General features: G+C 29.1%; 1 protein-coding gene across 1 annotated transcript in view; it reads left to right on the top strand.

Moving 5' to 3' along the window:
• The window catches only part of LOC117180288 (protein phosphatase PHLPP-like protein), a 103,607-nt gene extending 86,819 nt beyond the window's left edge, over positions 1-16,788 (top strand). Inside the window, exons 12-13 of the mRNA XM_033372702.1 lie at positions 4,874-5,713; positions 15,795-16,788. Coding sequence (XP_033228593.1) covers positions 4,874-5,713; positions 15,795-16,500 — 1,546 coding nt within the window. The 3' untranslated portion in view covers positions 16,501-16,788. The remainder of the gene's footprint in view (positions 1-4,873; positions 5,714-15,794) is intronic.
• The last annotated feature ends 412 nt before the right edge of the window (positions 16,789-17,200 follow it).

The raw sequence follows: 17,200 nt of genomic DNA, 5'->3' as shown, positions 1-17,200 counted from the left end.
GTGGGCACACCGTGCTCGCGTCAGATTTAAGGTGGGCATACTAGAGTTCTTAAATTCCCGAGAATTTAAGTTCAGGTTATATAATCGAGAATATGACCGAATTTAGGAGAATTCAAGAGAAATTAAGAGAATTTAAGAATTTATTAGTTTTAACAATATTTTTATTGTTCAGGTTATATCAGCGGCTGAATATAAATTATTTTCTAGCTCAGACACATTAAGGAATTACAGTGTTTCATATGCAAATTTAAAATTTTCAAATTTTTTAATTTCTTAAAAAAAAGAAAGGGTTTTCTGCTTTAAAATATAACTCTTTAACAAAATACTTGAATTTTAAACATAATAGTTAAATATTCCACCTAAAATGCCAAATTGCCAACAAAAAAGTGTCATAATTTATATTTAAATAAAAAAAGAATGAAATTCATACAGCAAAAGAAAAGAATTTTAAAACCAAAAAAGCGAATTTTCAACGAATAAAGATTTTTTACTTAAAAAATAAATAAAATTTTATCTAAATTATTGAACCTTTAAACCAGAAGACAAATTTTCTTCATAAAAATTCAATTTTCAAGCAAAAAATATGACTGTTCAATAAAAAATTATTTTTCCACGAAACTGATGCATTTTTGCACAAAAAAAAGGAAATTTCAAACTAAAAAATAATTTTGTTACAAAAAAACGAAAATGTTTAACTACAAAATATCAATCTTAAAAAATTGAGAAGTTCCATTTTCGGTTAAAAAATTAATTCTAAGCAAACGAAAAAGAAGTATTTTCCACCAAACAGTTAAATTTTCAACCAGACACAAGCCTTCAATAAAAAAAATTGCAAAATGTAGTTTAACTTTGACCCAATTAGTCGATTTTTCAATTAAAAAAGATTAATTTATAACAAGATAATTAAACTTTGAACCAACGAGATAACTTTTCAACTTAAAATATAAATCTTTAACAAAAAAAAAGTGATTTCTCAATAAAGCGATTCAACCAAATCTTTTCAAAATAATAGTTGAATTTTCAGTTGAAAAAGACTTTACTCGAGTTTTCACGATCAAACTATGGATTTTTTAATAAGAAATAATTTTCATCAAAAAAATTGAATTTTCAATCCCAAAAGATGAATTTTTAACCAGAAAAGATGATTTTCTAACAAAAAATGGTTGAATTCTCTAGCAAATAGTTGCATTTTTATCAAAAAATATGAAATTTTTCTTAAAGCAGAAGTAGTTTTTATTATAAAAAAAGTTGAGTTTTCGTCCAAAAAAGATTCCAGTTATTTCAGTAACATTTCCACGAAATAGTTAAGTTTTCAAGAAAATAGTATAATAGCTTAATTTCTAATTAGTTGCATTTTTATAAAAAAAAAAATTAATTTCTGCTAAAACAGGTAAACTTAAAAATTAAAAAGACAACCCAGTGGACACAAAATTTGGCGACGTCTTTATGACATCGTTAAGACATCGTTAAGACATCTTTACGACATGTTTACGACATCCTATGTCTATGTCGTTTCGGTGTCTTTGCGGTATCGTAAAGACATCGTCAGATCATACGACTTATTTACACTTTAACGACATAGACATAGGATGCTGTCAAGTTGTCGTAAAGATGTCGTGACGATGTCGTAACGATGTCGTAAATACATCGCCAAATGTTGTGCCCACTGGGAAATTTAACAAAAAAAGAGTTGAATTTTCAACCGAAAAGTTAGCGAAAATCTCATAAATTCTCAGAGAATTTATTTCTCGGTTATATTCTCGGTAATATTCTCATACTCGTTACCGTTCTCAAAGTAATATAACCGGCTCAGAACTCTAGGGCATACCTCACCCGTTCGCAAATATTTTTTACATAAAAAAGTATGATAAAGTGTAAACGATACACAAAATATAAATTTATTTTTAATTTTCATCGGAAAAAATTCTAACTTTCATAAATTGTACAGCTTGAAGGTTCAAAAAAATATCTACGCTATAATTTTCGATGCTCTAATTTGAAGAATAATTCAACCAATTTGAAATTTTTGTTAAATTATATCATTTTATGCAATTTCAGTGATAAACATTAAAACTTGATAGATTACCATCTTTTTTAATTAGCACTTTTTTAATTAGAAGTTAAATTCATTTTATTTTAAAAAGTCAGAAATTAAAAATTGTTCAATTGTTACTTATACATCAAAATTTCTTTTGAAATCTTGTTTAATATTTATTTGCATTATTTAAAAAAATGAAAAATCATTAAAAATTATTATAGGAATCTTAAGTATATTTTGTTATTATCTGAAAAGCTTAAAAAATTGTTTAAAAACGTCTAAATCTTATTTACAGATCTTCAAAAATATATATTTTGTTATAAAATTTTTGGAATCATCCCAAATTTTAAATTATTTTTAATCTATTTGAAACTTCTAAATATCTTTTAACCCACTCAAATCTTTTTTTAAATAATAAATAATAATTGTTCTTTTTCTATACTTCCAAATTTGCTTTTTATTTTAAACTGTTTTTAATTATTTTGTAAAAAATCAGTTTTAAAACAAAAATATAATTGAAAATTTCCCCAGAAATCTGAAGAAAATTTTTTCATAATCTTCAAAATTTAAAAATCTTGAATCCTTAATCAATCCTACAAAATAAAAAATAATCCCTTTAAAATCTTTCAGATTGTTTTTTCTTTACAATTTTGGAAATCATTTAAAATTTTGTTAAAAATACTTTTAGGACTAATGACGGGGCTTAAACAAAATATTCCAATTTTTTACTCGGAAATAAGAATTTTTAATAAAAATGTAAATTTTCAGTTCAAGAAAATAATTCAATTTTTCACCAACTAGTTGAATATAAATATTTATGTGAAGTTTCGAGCAAGAAAATAATTTTCTACCAAGTGCAAACATAAATAATATATATTTAATTATTAAGTTTAAAAATAAATTTTTCAAAAAAACAACTTTTTAACTAAAAATATTTAAACTTGCAACCGAATCAATTTTTAACTACAAACTTAAATGTTTCTCTAAGAAGATGAAGTTTCAACCAAAACGCAACGAATTTTCTACAAACTAGTTACATTTTTCTCGGAACAAATTAATTTTGAACTAAAAAAATTAATTTTCAAAGAAAGATTATTTTTCTACCAAAGAAGACGAATAAAGTTTTAGTTAAAATAAATTAATTTTAAAGTAAGAAAAGAACAATTTTTTTACAAAATAGTACAATTTTCCAACAAAAAATTTATTAATCTGAATCAAACAGAGGCCTTCATCACCAAAAATATTAACTTTCTACAAAAAGAAATGAGTTTTCGAACTAAAAAGAAGAATTAATGTAGTTATATTTTAGACCTCATAAAGTAATGCAAAGCTGTAGATTTTTGGCCTTTGGTCTTGCGAATTTATAAGGGTAGGTAAAAAATAAGAGTTCTTACTTTTTTAAATGTCTATGCATTTCGCCAACGATATCGTGGCCTCATCAGGACTGCAATAAGTATGAATATAATAATAGAATGTTTCGTGACAATATTTACTATACCTGGGTTTTCCATAAAAGGAAAAAAATTACCAAGTAAAAACTTCCCAGTGGGCACAAAGTTTGGCGACGTCTTTACGACATCGTTACGATGTCGTAACGATGTCGTAACGATGTCGTAAAGACGTCGCCAAATTTTGTGCCCACTGGGTTGCCATAGGTTACATTTAAAATTTGAAGTTAGAAGTTTGTTACATATAAAAATATGTATAGGTCCATTGTCGAAGGATTTAGATTTGCAAAACCTGTGTAACGATAAAATGAAAGTAGAGTTTATCCTAGATCAAAAGAATATTTAGTGCAATAAAAATACAAAGCTTACAAAACCTTCATTTATTGAAAAAAGGTCCTTTATGTTCAATGCTTAAGATTTTTGGAAAAAATGGTTGCAAAAGATATGTGAGCTCCAAAATGAAAAGTAGAAATTTTACTAGTTTGTTTGCGGTATTGCTGTCCAAAAAGGTTTTTCGAGAGAGAAAAGTTTCACATGGAAAAGTTGGAAGGAATTATTGAGTTCCATTTTTTATGCCTTAAGAAGTTGAATGTTAGAAATTATTATAAGTTATCTTAAAATTCTGAAATATTTTTTGTGGGACCACATGTTAGCGGTCTGTTCTAGAAAGTTAAAGGTTAGGAACTGAGGTAATTGCAAAATATCATAATTTACTTAAATTTTTGGAAACTTCCAATAACGACGTAGTAATCACACTGAGATTCTCAGTATCGGATCTAAAATTAACTGTATCCTCACTTTTTACAATATTTATCATTTCTAAGATATTTCTATAATGGTAGTTATTGTCTATAGCTAAAATTTTTACATTTTTGCAGTTATTGTCGAAATTGTGATTAAAGTTGGCCCAGTCGGCATAAAGTTTGGCGACGTCTTTACGACATCGTTACGACATCTTTACGATAACTTTACGGCATCCTATGCCTATGTCGTTAAGGTGTCTTTACGATATCGTAAATAAGTCGCATGATCTGACGATGTCTTTACGACATCGTAAATACAGCGAAACGACATGGACATAGGATGTCGTAAAGTTGTCGTAAATATGTCGTAACGATGTCGTAAAGACGTCGCCAAATTTTGTGCCCACTGGGTAGCATGTTTACATAAACCTGTATTTTTTTTTTTATATATTTTTCTGTTGGCGCTCTCAAATTCGCGAGCGAAGCGAACCGCACACATGGCGCGCGAAAAATCCCGTTGCTGCCTTGAACTGTTACGTAATTTAAGTACGGTCCCTCACTGATTCACTGAAAAAACTGTTCACTGATTGACTGAAAAGCAGTTCACTGTTTCAATATTAACATCCTAAAATTGATTGTTCCAGACTCTACGTTTCGCAAGTAAGGATCCCATCCTTCTGCAACGTGGAAGGTCTCTTCGGAATATTTGATGGTGGATCAAACCAGGAAGCTCCAAGTGCTCTTCAAGAAATGATACCTCGTCTCCTCCTGGAAGAAAGGACCATCAGAGAGACTTGGAACGAGTACTTGAAATACACCTTGCTCTCAGCCCACAGAGAGCTAAAAGAAAAAGGTCAAAAGTACGGGATAGATGCAACCTTGTGTCACATAACGAGGTTGCCCAACGCCCAAGGCTATCCGAGAACAACAAGAAAATATTCTCTCAAGGTAGCATCATCAGGAGATGCGAAAGCTGTTCTTTGTCGAGCAGCTGGTCCCCTGACTTTAGCTACAGCTAAGAAAACTCCAGTGAAGAATCAACTAGGCAATGCAGCCATGTTCCCTCTCGTTGTTCCTGATCCAACAGTTGAAGAGGTTTTACTCGAGGATGATGATGAGTTCGTCATCATTGCTAATAGAAGATTCTGGGAAGTTCTTAGTGTTCAAGAAGCAGTTAGAGAAGCTAGAGCTGAAGCGAGTCCAGTTTTGGCTGCAAAGAGGTTGCAAGATTTGGCTCAAGCTTATGGAGCTGAAGATAATGTTAGCATCATTGTTGTCAGATTGACTGGTCCAGGACAGGGGGATTTGGATCAGTTGATGAGGGAACTGAGGCAAGCTGTTAGCAAAAATCGAAACCAAAATGAGGGTTGTTCTTGTCCGTGTTGTCTTCCACCAACACCTCATAAGCCTCCAGCTCCTTGTTGCTGTCATGTGAACAATGAGGGTTATTATCTCCATGGGGTCGTGAAGAACATCGTTAATCGGTGAGATTATCAAATTTATGAATAATACATTTGAAGTGCTTTTGTATCTAACAGTCCAACTTCTCAATAATGCCGCGATCGGGCTTGTAGGGGAATAACTTTCCTCGGAATCATGCCTCTTCCAGGGGTAAAAGTCTAAATTCTTTTAAGGGCATGCTCTTCGTGACAACGTGACCAAACTAATCCCCGGATATGAACTTTTTTTTTGGTGTTCACTGTGTCCACACGGATTGAGATATCGTGTTTAAAATTTGATATATTGAATAAAAAGCACTAAAGAACGTTTGTAGATGGTAAAGAAAATTGACCTGTGACAGGGATATTATTCCTTATTATAGCTAAACATTTAGCTGAAAACGAACGAAGGAATTAAGGTTAAATGGGAGTCTGTGACGCAATCAAAATTTGACCTTATGATGTTAATTTTGTCCGCTTTTTTTCTTAAACTAAATAAGTTAGTGTATCGAAATTTTGGGAGAAGGAAGAAAATATATGAGCCGACATCGGTTGGGTCCCTTGGAGTAATTATTTTTAAAGAAAAAGCGGTACTTTTTAAGTTTCCCGTGACTGCCTTGTAGCAGAGGAAGCGACGGAAAAGTTTGGAGTTGGAAAAAACACTTAGCGCCGCCACCTTCCTTTTGTGAAAAAGTCGCAACTTGTTAGATAGATCAACTCAGATCAACAGCTGTGAATACTCAGTCGGTAACACGGCTTCATTCAAAAATTATTCACTTAAATAATTAATTATTAAAAAATGTTTAACTGGAATACTTGAAATTTTTAATCAAGAAGAAAAATTTGTAAATAAGGAGATTAACTTCCAAAGAAAAACCTCATGCTCTACAAAAAAATTTTTTTTTTGAATACTTGAATTTTAAACGAAACAGTTGAATTTTCAATTGAAAGAGGCAGATTTTCAGCCAAATACTTCAATTTTGAACTAAAAAATATCATCTTTCAACAACAAAAGAAATAGTTAAATTTTCAGTTAGAGAAATTAATTTGTAACCAAACTGATGAATTTTCAACTAAAATGATAAATCCTCAACCAGAATCATTAAATTTGAAATAAAAAAAAAAACTTTTCAAACTAAAACAATGAATCTTCAAATGAAATAGTTAAACTTTCAACGAATTTTGAAATAGAAAAAGCTCATTTTTAAACCAAAAATTAAATTATTACAGTTTCAGTCAAAAAAAAAAGAATGTTTAACCAAACAATTGAATTTTTTACTAAAATTATAGAAATATTCAGCTGGAATAGTATTTCCATTTTAAGTTGAAAAAATTATTTTCTACAAAACTGATGAAAAAGAAACAAATTTTCAATAAAATAGCTCATTTTTAAGCAAAGAAATGAATTTTTAATATAAATAATGAATCCTCAATAAAAACATTAATTTTGATTAAAAGAGTTTATTTTTCAACCAAGCAAATTTATTTATAACATAAAAGATTAATTTTTATCAAACTTAATTTCGTTTTTTTTTTAACTGGAAATTTAACCTTTCCACTTTGGGTGGGAAATTTACATTTCTATTTCAAAATTTAACAAGTTGGATGTATATTTGTCTTTTTTAATCGAAAACTAATTTATTTAGTACAAAATTCATGTATTTTGTTTAAAAACCGACTTTTTTGTTAGAAAATCGACCAGTTAAATTTTTATCATTTTGAATAAAAATTCATTTCTTTGCTTAAAAAATTAGCTATTTTATTGAAAATTTGTTTCTTTTTTTTTGTAGAAAATAATTTTTTTTTATTATTAAAAACGAAAACACTATTTCAGTTGAATATTCTATAATTTTAGTAAAAAAATTCAATTGTTTGGTTAAAAATTTTTTGTTTGTTTTTGACTGAAAATGTAATTATTCAATTTTTAATTGGAAAATTACCTTTTTTCAAAATTCGTCGAATTCGTTGAAGGTTTTAATATTTCATTTGAATATTCATTGTTTTAGTTTAAAACTAATTTTTTTATTTAAAATTTAATTATTCTAGTTTAAGGTTCATCATTTTAGTTGAAAATTCATCAGTTTGGTTGCCAATTAATTTCTTCAACCGAAAATTTAACTATTCCTTTTGTTGTTAAAAGATGATACTTTTTAGTTCAAAATTGAAGTGTTTGGTTGAAAAATTAATGTATGTTTTGAAAAATCTCTTTTGTCGAATAGTAATACTTGGTTTCAATTTTCGACAATTTGGCTGAAAAATTGTCTCTTTTAATTGAAAATTCAACTGTTTCGTTTAAAATTCAAGTATCTTTTTTTTGTAAAGCATGAGGTTTTTCTTTGAAAGATAATCGCCTTGTATAAAAAATTGTCTTCTCGGTTAAAATTTTCAAGTATTGCGGTTAAATATATTTTAATAATTAATTCTTTATGTGAAAAATGTTTCAACGAAGCCGTGTTACCGCCTGAGTATTCACAGCTGTCGATCTGAGTTGATCTATCTAACAAGTTGCAACTTTTTCACAAAAGGAAGGTGGCGGCGCTAGGGGCTTTTTCCAACTTCAAAGTTTTCCGTCGCTTCGTCTGCTACAAGGCTGTCACGGAAAACATAAAAGTACTGCTTTTCCTTAAAAAATAATTACTTCAAGGGACCCAACCGATGTCGGCTCATATATTTTCTTCCTTCTCCCAAAATTTCGATATACTAACTTATTTAGTTTAAGAAAAAAAGGGCGGACAAAATTAACATTACAAGGTCAAATTTTGATTGCGTCACAGACTACCATTTACCCTTAAGAAAGATCCCTGGATCAAGCGAAAATGAATATCCTTGACCATTTTCCATATACCAGGGATATCGTATAGTCAAACTCCTGATAAGTATAGCTATAATAGGGATATTAAGAATAGGTGTCTGAAGCAATTATCGGAAGAGCGCCGATGCATTATGGGAGCAAAGAAATAAAATGGCGACGGTCTAATCAGGAGTAGTGACAGTTGAGATTTACTTTGGACAATTAAACTCTCTTTACCACTTAAAATGTGCGCGAATGTTACTATTAAATGGAGTTTATGATGCAGTAATAATAATTTACATTTGTTTCGATTGTAGGCGATAACTATATTGAAATATCAAGAAACGCGATAAAAACAAGAAACTTGACCTCCAAATGCATTACACGGATCTCAGGGAAATTCATTTTCGCTATACCAGACGAAACATTGGTCACTGCAAGTTAATATATTTCTATAACAACTAAATTTTTTTCTAAATCTTCTAACTAAACGTTTTACCTAATCCAAACGTACACTTTCTTTGAGTATGATATATTCTCGATTCACTCGTTCGCCTCAAGAATTTTTTTTCCGTGTATACATCAATGTGTTTATAGTTTTAGAGAAAGTTTATTTATAAATCGATGAAATAGGATATTACCATTTGAGTTATAGTACTTTGCAGATAATTTTTGGTTTGATGCATTTCGGATTTTTTGGTTCGCGTATATTGAGCCTATCATTATTTTTGGAGCATTTTTTGCGATTTCTAGCCGTGTGAAAAAGAAACTTTGAACGTCGATAAAGTCGAGATCACGTGACTAAGGTCATTCATAAAATTTTTGTGTGGACAATGAAATGATTTTCGTTTTAAAAAATCGAGGAACATCTTAGAATGTGATACTCGAAAATCCGTCCAAGTCCCATCTTGAGAAATGTTCATCTTCAGAAAATAATTAAAATATTCTCATGGTTATATATTCTTGTGGATGTTTTGTACTGGTGTGAAACAATCCTAAGTTATACCAAACTAATAAAAATAAAACGTCAAGAATTATTGAAGTTGATTGGAAAACTCCGAAGAGTAAATTTAATCACATTTCTCGTGTTGCTATATTTCCAATTTGAAATTTATCTTTTATTTTTAGGACCAAAGAAATGAAAATCATTCGTCACAAAAATTTCATGGACGAACTTAGTCACGTGATCTCGACTTTATCGTCGTTCAAAGTTTCTTTTTTCTCACCGCTAGAAATCGCTAAACATGCTCCAAAAATAATGATAGGTTACGTGTATGCAGATACTTATTTGTTGATTTGAAACGAATGTGCAAATTTTATTACTTACATTAATTTTTTTAAGGTTTAGGCGATTTACTCCAAAATTGGTGTCCGTGCTCAATATACGCGAACCAAAAAATCCGAAATGCATCAAACCAAAAAATAATCTACAAAATGCTATAACTCGAATGGTAATATCCTATTTCATCGATTTATAAACAAACTTTCTCTAAAACTATAAACATATTGATGTATACAAACGTTCTTTAGTGCTTTTTATTTAATCTGTCAAATTTTAAACACGATTTTGTCTCAAAGTTTATGTTTTTAGTTAAAAATTCCATTTTTTGGTCAAAACTTCTTGAATTTTATTGAAAATCCGTCTATTTTTGTAGTAAATTAATCTTTTGGTTTGAAAATTCCTGAATTGTATTAAAAATTTGCTTGTCTTTTTTTCAATACAAAATTAAATTTTTTGTTTAAAAATTAATCTTTTTTAGTTGAAAATTCAATTTTTTGGTTGACAATTCTAAAATTTTGTTAGAGATTCGTTTCATTCTATTAAAAATTAAAAAACTAGGTTTTAAAATTCAACTACTTTCTTAAAAACTAAAAAAAAAGTTAATTCCTTTCTTAAAAATTTAATTTCTTAGTTGGGGCTATTTGAATTTAAATAAAAATTCCTATTTTTTGGTTATAAATTAATCTTTTTGTTTAAAAATGCATCTTTTTTTAGTTAAAAATTCAACTTGTATGTTGAGAGTTCCTGAAGTTTGTTAAAAACTCTTTTTTTTCTGTACAAAATAAAATTTTTTGTTTAAAAATTCATCTTTTTCAGTTGAAAATACAACTGCTTGGTCGAGAGTTCTGGAATTCTCTTAAATAAGCTTTAGACAAACCATTTTTTAACTTTTAAAACAAAATTTTAGTTTAGCCGAATCCGAGAAATTAATTTTTCCTTCATTAAAAACTAAAATTCTTGCTATCTGAAATAGTACAAAAATATCTACGATTTTGACTCCTATAGAGTAAATTTCAAACAATTAAAAATTTTTTAAGTTTTATAAAGTTTCCGGCACCACTAAAACATTTTTTTTTTATTTGAAAAGATTCCACTGAGTTTCTTTAACTAAGAGAAAGAATTGAGAAATTGAACTTTCAATGCTTAAGTGCCCCTAATTTGCATTATTACAATATTGTAGGCTTTTAATATTTTTAACTAAAAGCTTGAATAAATAAATTTTTTTATGTTTAGTTTTTGTCGATGGAAAATAGTTCTGGAACTTCCAGTTAACTCCCTTAAATTTTAATTTATTTCTTATTTTTTAGATTTCTAAGCATGTTATTCCTAAGGGGCACTGTATATCAAAACTAAAATTGCAGCTCATTACCATCTGGAATAACATATAAATTGGTGCGATAAAAAATCCTATTCGTGTAAAAATGATATTTAAAAAATTTCAAGACTACCCAACGTTACATATATGTCACTTTTGGCGGTAGAGGGTTAATAGTCAAACACTTTTAAATTCAAACATCCAAATTATAAAGTTCCAAACTTAATTAAAAAATTTTTTAAAAAAATTTTTAATAAAAAACTTTAGAAAATTTTACTCTACAGCTTTTAAAATTTAATAATTTGTAATTCTTTTATTCAAAATGAAGAGTTTTATATTTAGAAGAATTAAAATTTAGCGGATTCAAAATAAAACATCAAAAATTCTTACCAATGCATGGGAACGTTGGAGGATAAATATTTTTTAATTGGATATCTTAAAAATTATAAACTTTAATTTAGAGTCTATATAACTGAAAAAAAAACTTTTTAAATTTGTAACATCAAACCATAATTAAAAATGTGAAAATGAAACATTTAAAATTATTAATTGAATACTGATACACATTCAAAATGTAACTATTTCACTGAATAATAGAGTAAATTTTGAATCCTGCGAAATTTAAAAATTCCGAAAAAGCATTGAACACTGAAAATTGTTAAAACAGCTTCCTAATTTGTCGAAGCCTCCTGCCAAATTAATCTATAAGGAAAATAAAACAATTTGCTTTGAAAAACTATGCGAGAACTAGACATTTAAAATTTAATTCTTTTAAATTTCCTGTCCAATGATATTTTTTAAATGAATAAAATACACAATTTTAAAGATAGTTTTCAAGCGGATTAAATCTTTAAAGAAAAAAGTATGGAACTCTTTGTGAAATAAGGGAAGTTCAATTTTTTTTACATATTTTAAATGGTTGTTTTAGAAAAACTGTTCCATATTTAAATTTAAGTAAAAAACGTATGATAAAAGAATTGAATAAATTGAAAACTTTGCATTTAATTAATGTTTTTGTACAGCAGAACATTATTTTTTTGTCATTGATGTTGTTAAACCATTTTTGTACTTGCAACTTTTCCCTATTATTTATTTTTGCACTTGCAATTTTTTTATTGTTTATTAGTTTTATATATTTTATACCATAATTAAATATTTAAAGAAAAAAAGTATCGAGCCTTTTTTGAAATAAGTAATATTCAATTCTAAAATATTTCTTATTAAAAAATGGTTTATTGAAGTCCCTGGAAAATGTCCAATTTGCCTTAGATATACTCAATTTTAGCCAGAAAGATGTTTTCTTTAAAGAACAATTGAGTTCAACAACTACTAGTTTGAAAATGATTGAAGCTAATCATACGACTTGGTACAAAGCGGCCTAGAAATACTAGGACGAGATTTTGTCACCGAGATTCAAGTGCGTCGATAGCGAAGTGGTTAGAGCACTCGGTAGGACACAATAGTGAAGGTAGTTAAGGTGTAGGGTTCGAATCCTCGGCAAAGTGCGATTTTTCAAAGCATTCAAGCGTGCACTCCACCAGGCACTCCACCAGAATCGCACTCCACCAGGATTCGAACCCTACCTAAAAAACTACCTAAACTAGTGTCCTAACCGCGCGCTCTACCGACTTCGCTATCGAAGCACTTGAAGTCTCGGTGACAAAATCTCGAGTAAGAATTTCAAGGCAGTGTCGTACGAAGTCGTATGGTGAGCCTCAACCATCTTCAAATTAAACGTTGTGGAACTCCATGTTTCTTTTAAGAAAACATCTTTCTGATGATACTTGAAAATTTTCGAGAGACTTTAATATACCATTTTTTATTTATAAAAATTTTAGAATTTATATTTAAAAATGTTACAAAATATCTCAAATTAATAAACAATAACAAAAATTCTCCATAAAATGCGCAGTTTTCAATTTATCTAACTCTTTTATTGCATATAATACTCTCTTACTCAATTTTTAATGAAAAATAAAATTTCTTAAACAATAATATAAAATATGTGAAAAAGCGAAGTAAGTTTCACTTATTTCACAAGGGACTTAACACTTGTTGTTTCTAAATATTTAAAACGCTCAAAAATGACCCAAAGGTAATGAATAATAAAGAAAAGTTGCATGTACAAAAATTCTTTAACAACATCAATGACAAAAAATAATGTTCTGCTATACGAAAATTTACATAAACCACAAAGTTTTTAATTTATCGAATGCTTTGATCATACATTGTTTACTAAGATTTAAATATGGAATTGCTTTCCTAAAACAACAATTTAAAATATGCAAAAAATAATTGAACTTCACTTATTTTACAAAGGGCTCAATACTTTTTTCTTTAAAAATGTAATCCGCTTAAAAACGATCTAAAGCTTATAAAAAATTAATAACTTTTGAATTGAAAAACGCTTTAATAACCTCAGTGACGAATAAATATTTTCTGATTTTTAAAAACCTCTGTAAAACGCACAGTTTTCGATTTATTTAATTCTTTTATAGTACTTTTTAATTCAGTTTTTAATTTAAAATAACAATTCCAAACAAAAATAATTTAAAATATGTAAAAAAGAATTGATCGCTAGTTTATATATTACCCATTAAAAAAGTGCTCGATATTTTATTTTTATTTCAAGTATGAAATACTTCGAAATCAGAAGAAAAAAGAATTCTGTAAAGAAACGTTTGGTGCAAGAACTTGCAGATTAAAAGTCATAGGGTCTCACGGTGGTTGTATGGAAAATATTTATTTGTTTCCTCCTTGCATTCTCAATTCTTTCATTTGAAAAAATTCTAATCTTCAATTTTTTAATTACTCTTTCATAAAATGAAATACATTCTTAATAAACTTTTTTAAAATGTTATTGAATTCTCTCTCCTTAAATATTTTGCTTTATAAACACAAAACATTTTTTTAAATTATCAAGAAAATGTAATAATTGTATTTCTAAGCAGTTTTTAAAGCTTATAACTTTGTTTTATGCTGTCATATATTTACTTTTTATTATTTACAAAAATGTTTCACGGTTTAAAAAATTTTTAAATGATTTAATTTTAAGTAGATTAATACATACAAATAATCAGTGAAAAAAAGTATAGACGCAGTACATTTATAACGTTTTAATAATTTTAGGAATGAAATTACTTTTGAGTCTTGTATAATTATTTCAAAATTAATAACACTTTTTTTAAATCTATTTGAAAATTTTTAATTCTTACCCACAAAAACTTACCCACAAAAACTTACCCACGCAATAAACTTATAATTTTTTAAATATTTTTGTGAGTGATTTGATTTGTGTGTCAGCGTAAAGTTTGTAGTTGATCAAAGTTGCAAATTTCTATCTACATTTGTATAAATAAAATTGATTATGTGCATCAATGTTTTGAATTTTATAAATATTATTGAATTTCAAAATAATTGTTAGCGACGAAGAGAACCAACTTCATATCATGTCAACTTAATAAGATACTTTTGCAGTAAGAATTAAATTAATTTAGACCAATATATGTATATAGGTATAGGTATATTGGTATCTTCAAAGTAAATCTGACATTCGTTTCAGAAAAATAATTATTTGAAGGAAAATATTCAAGCATTATTTTAAGAGAAATTATTTTCTTACTTATCATTAGTTACTTATCATGAGAATATAATATTTTATTAAACTTCATGCAAATAAGTATAATGAAACAAATTAACTCAATAGTTTTTTTGCTTAGAGTAAATATATTCTTGATTCAAATAGTTGTCTTGATTCTATTATTTTCTTGATTCAAGAAATTCGGTCCCTTGTAAAAAGAAAATACTTGCTTCTTTCAAGTAAAATCAGCCAAGTAAATTAGCCTACTTGATTCAATGCAAATTTTTTTTCAGTGTAGTAATTCTTGCAATAGTGATTCTATATCCTGGCTTGCTATTGTCCTATTGTAAAAATAAATATTAGACTATCCAATTTTATAACTGAAAGTTTCTCCGTGTACGTAATTTAAGTTCGTCCCTTTATAATAACACTTAAGACCATGTGACGAGAGGGTCACGTGACCAAACCTGGTCTTCAATTTTTCTTTCCCAACTTACATCTAAACGAAATAAGGTATCGCTCTGAAAGTTTGGGAAATGAAAGAGGAGGTAGTCGGAGGTAGAGGAGGTAGGTAGAAGTCCATGTTTCTGCTTTGTTCCGGTGGAAATTAAAAAAAAAATTTTTTTTTTTGAAGAAAATACCAGTGGTATTAGGTCTCTGGTCCTAAATAATTAGAATAGTGAAACAAATTCTTGATCTGTCGTCAAACCCTGCAAGCAATTCGCAATATTGTTAATGGGCTAGTTATGAGGTTTATATTTATCAAAGTGGGACAAAACAACAAAAATCGCTCACGAACATTATGCACCAATAATGCAAAAACTAACGTTTGCACTTGAAATGCAAATAAACATATTTGGTCTGACATACGTATCAGTCTTGTATCAGCTGTGTCAAAGCAGCACTAGCGCAGCGAGTAGACAACTTCGAACTTCTAGGGGTCTGTGGGTAAAACAGATTGAATGATTACCGTCAGAGTCCAACTCTTTGCAAGGCCACAAACGATCCTTTAATATTTATTATCATTTCCCGAAAAAAAATTCCGCGTTATTTAAACTTTTATTTTTCAATATGGGTGAAAAAATATTGATCATAGGGCTAACTTGATCAGCTGTTATACTCATCACATGGCCTTAACCCAATTTTTCTTTCTTCAAGGCCAACAAAATCCCACAACGGATCCGGTCGTTTCTTCAAAAACTCGAGAGCACCAGAACGACCGGAAAACGAGAGTCCTCCTTTCGGGGATGATAGAAGTTCTCCAAGTGGGCAATCAGACCAAACCAGCGACAGTACTTTTAAGTCTCGAAGACCTTCTGGACGCACCTGGACAGGAAGTACGGCCTCCAGAGTTGCAAACAAGGTTCGCCAAAGTGCAGTTCAGCAAGAAGCCGTCAGCAGAAAGTCACCAGTCTGCATTCCAGCGCAAGAAGATGTCGCTTCGGAAAGGTCAGGAGCCCTCAGTGATGAGCAGTTCCGTTGCTGGGAGTACATGCTCGAGCAAAATACGCAGCTTCTTTTTGACAAGGAACTGGACACCTTGACGAGGTCACCTTTGAAAAGAGGTCAGTCTAGGTCCACTCCACAACTAGCTGGTAATTTGCCCTTTTTGTCGAAACGGTTCGGGAGTGCCAGATCCTTCAATCCTTCACTGCCTAGGTCATCAATGGTCAGGTTTGGAAGTGGAAGGAGACTTCTGAATGGTGGTCCGAATGCTGCTTATTTCGGGAGTTTACAAAGACTGATGCCCTATAACCTAGAGTATGATTTTGCAGTGATTCAGGAGAGAAGTGGAATGGATTCGTTGGAACAGGATGCTTCGAGGATGCAACAATATTGGGGGGTAGCCACAACTGAACTCTGATAAAGGTTGCATTTACTTTGGATGCTTCTTCATAGTTGTTAATATTTTTGGGTAATTGTCAAATTCAAGGCAAACTTCACTACTTATATTTTTTTCAAACTTTTTCGTTGATTGGCTGCTAAAATAGCATATCTACCAGATCTTAGACAATTAAATTAAAAAACATTTTGAAACAGTTCAAAGTATTCCTAAAAATTTCATGAGAGTTCAACATATACCAAAGGGGGTTTAAAGGATTTTTAATTATTTCAGGGAGTTGAGAAGATTTTTTGGGATTTGAAAGCTTTTGAAGCATTTTGAAAGATTCCAAGAAATTTAAGAGGATTTCAAAGGATTTGAAAGATTTTAGGATGTTCTTGTACGATTTTAGAAGGTTTGAAAATTTTTTAAAAAATTTCAAGTATTTTAGGGATTCATCAGAATTCAAGAGAAACTAAAAGATTCCAAGAGATACAAAAAAAAATTTTAATTTTCAAAACGTTCCAAGATATTAAAAAAATGTGGAAACTTTTTTCATAGAGTTGTATAGCGCAAAGAATATTTTAAAAGGTTTTAAGTGATTTCAGGGAATATCAAGATTTTCAAATATTTAAAGAGATTTCTAGAATTTTCATCTGATTTCAGAAAGTTTAAAAGTTTAAAAATTTTTTTTAAAAATCTTAAGTCAATAAAATTTAAAAATTTGACGGATTTTACGAGA

This window comes from Belonocnema kinseyi, chromosome 9, assembly GCF_010883055.1.
Source record: "Belonocnema kinseyi isolate 2016_QV_RU_SX_M_011 chromosome 9, B_treatae_v1, whole genome shotgun sequence".
NCBI lineage: Eukaryota > Metazoa > Arthropoda > Insecta > Hymenoptera > Cynipidae > Belonocnema > Belonocnema kinseyi.
The sequence above is the reverse complement of the archived record's forward strand: the minus strand, read 5'-3'. Positions and strand labels throughout refer to the sequence as shown.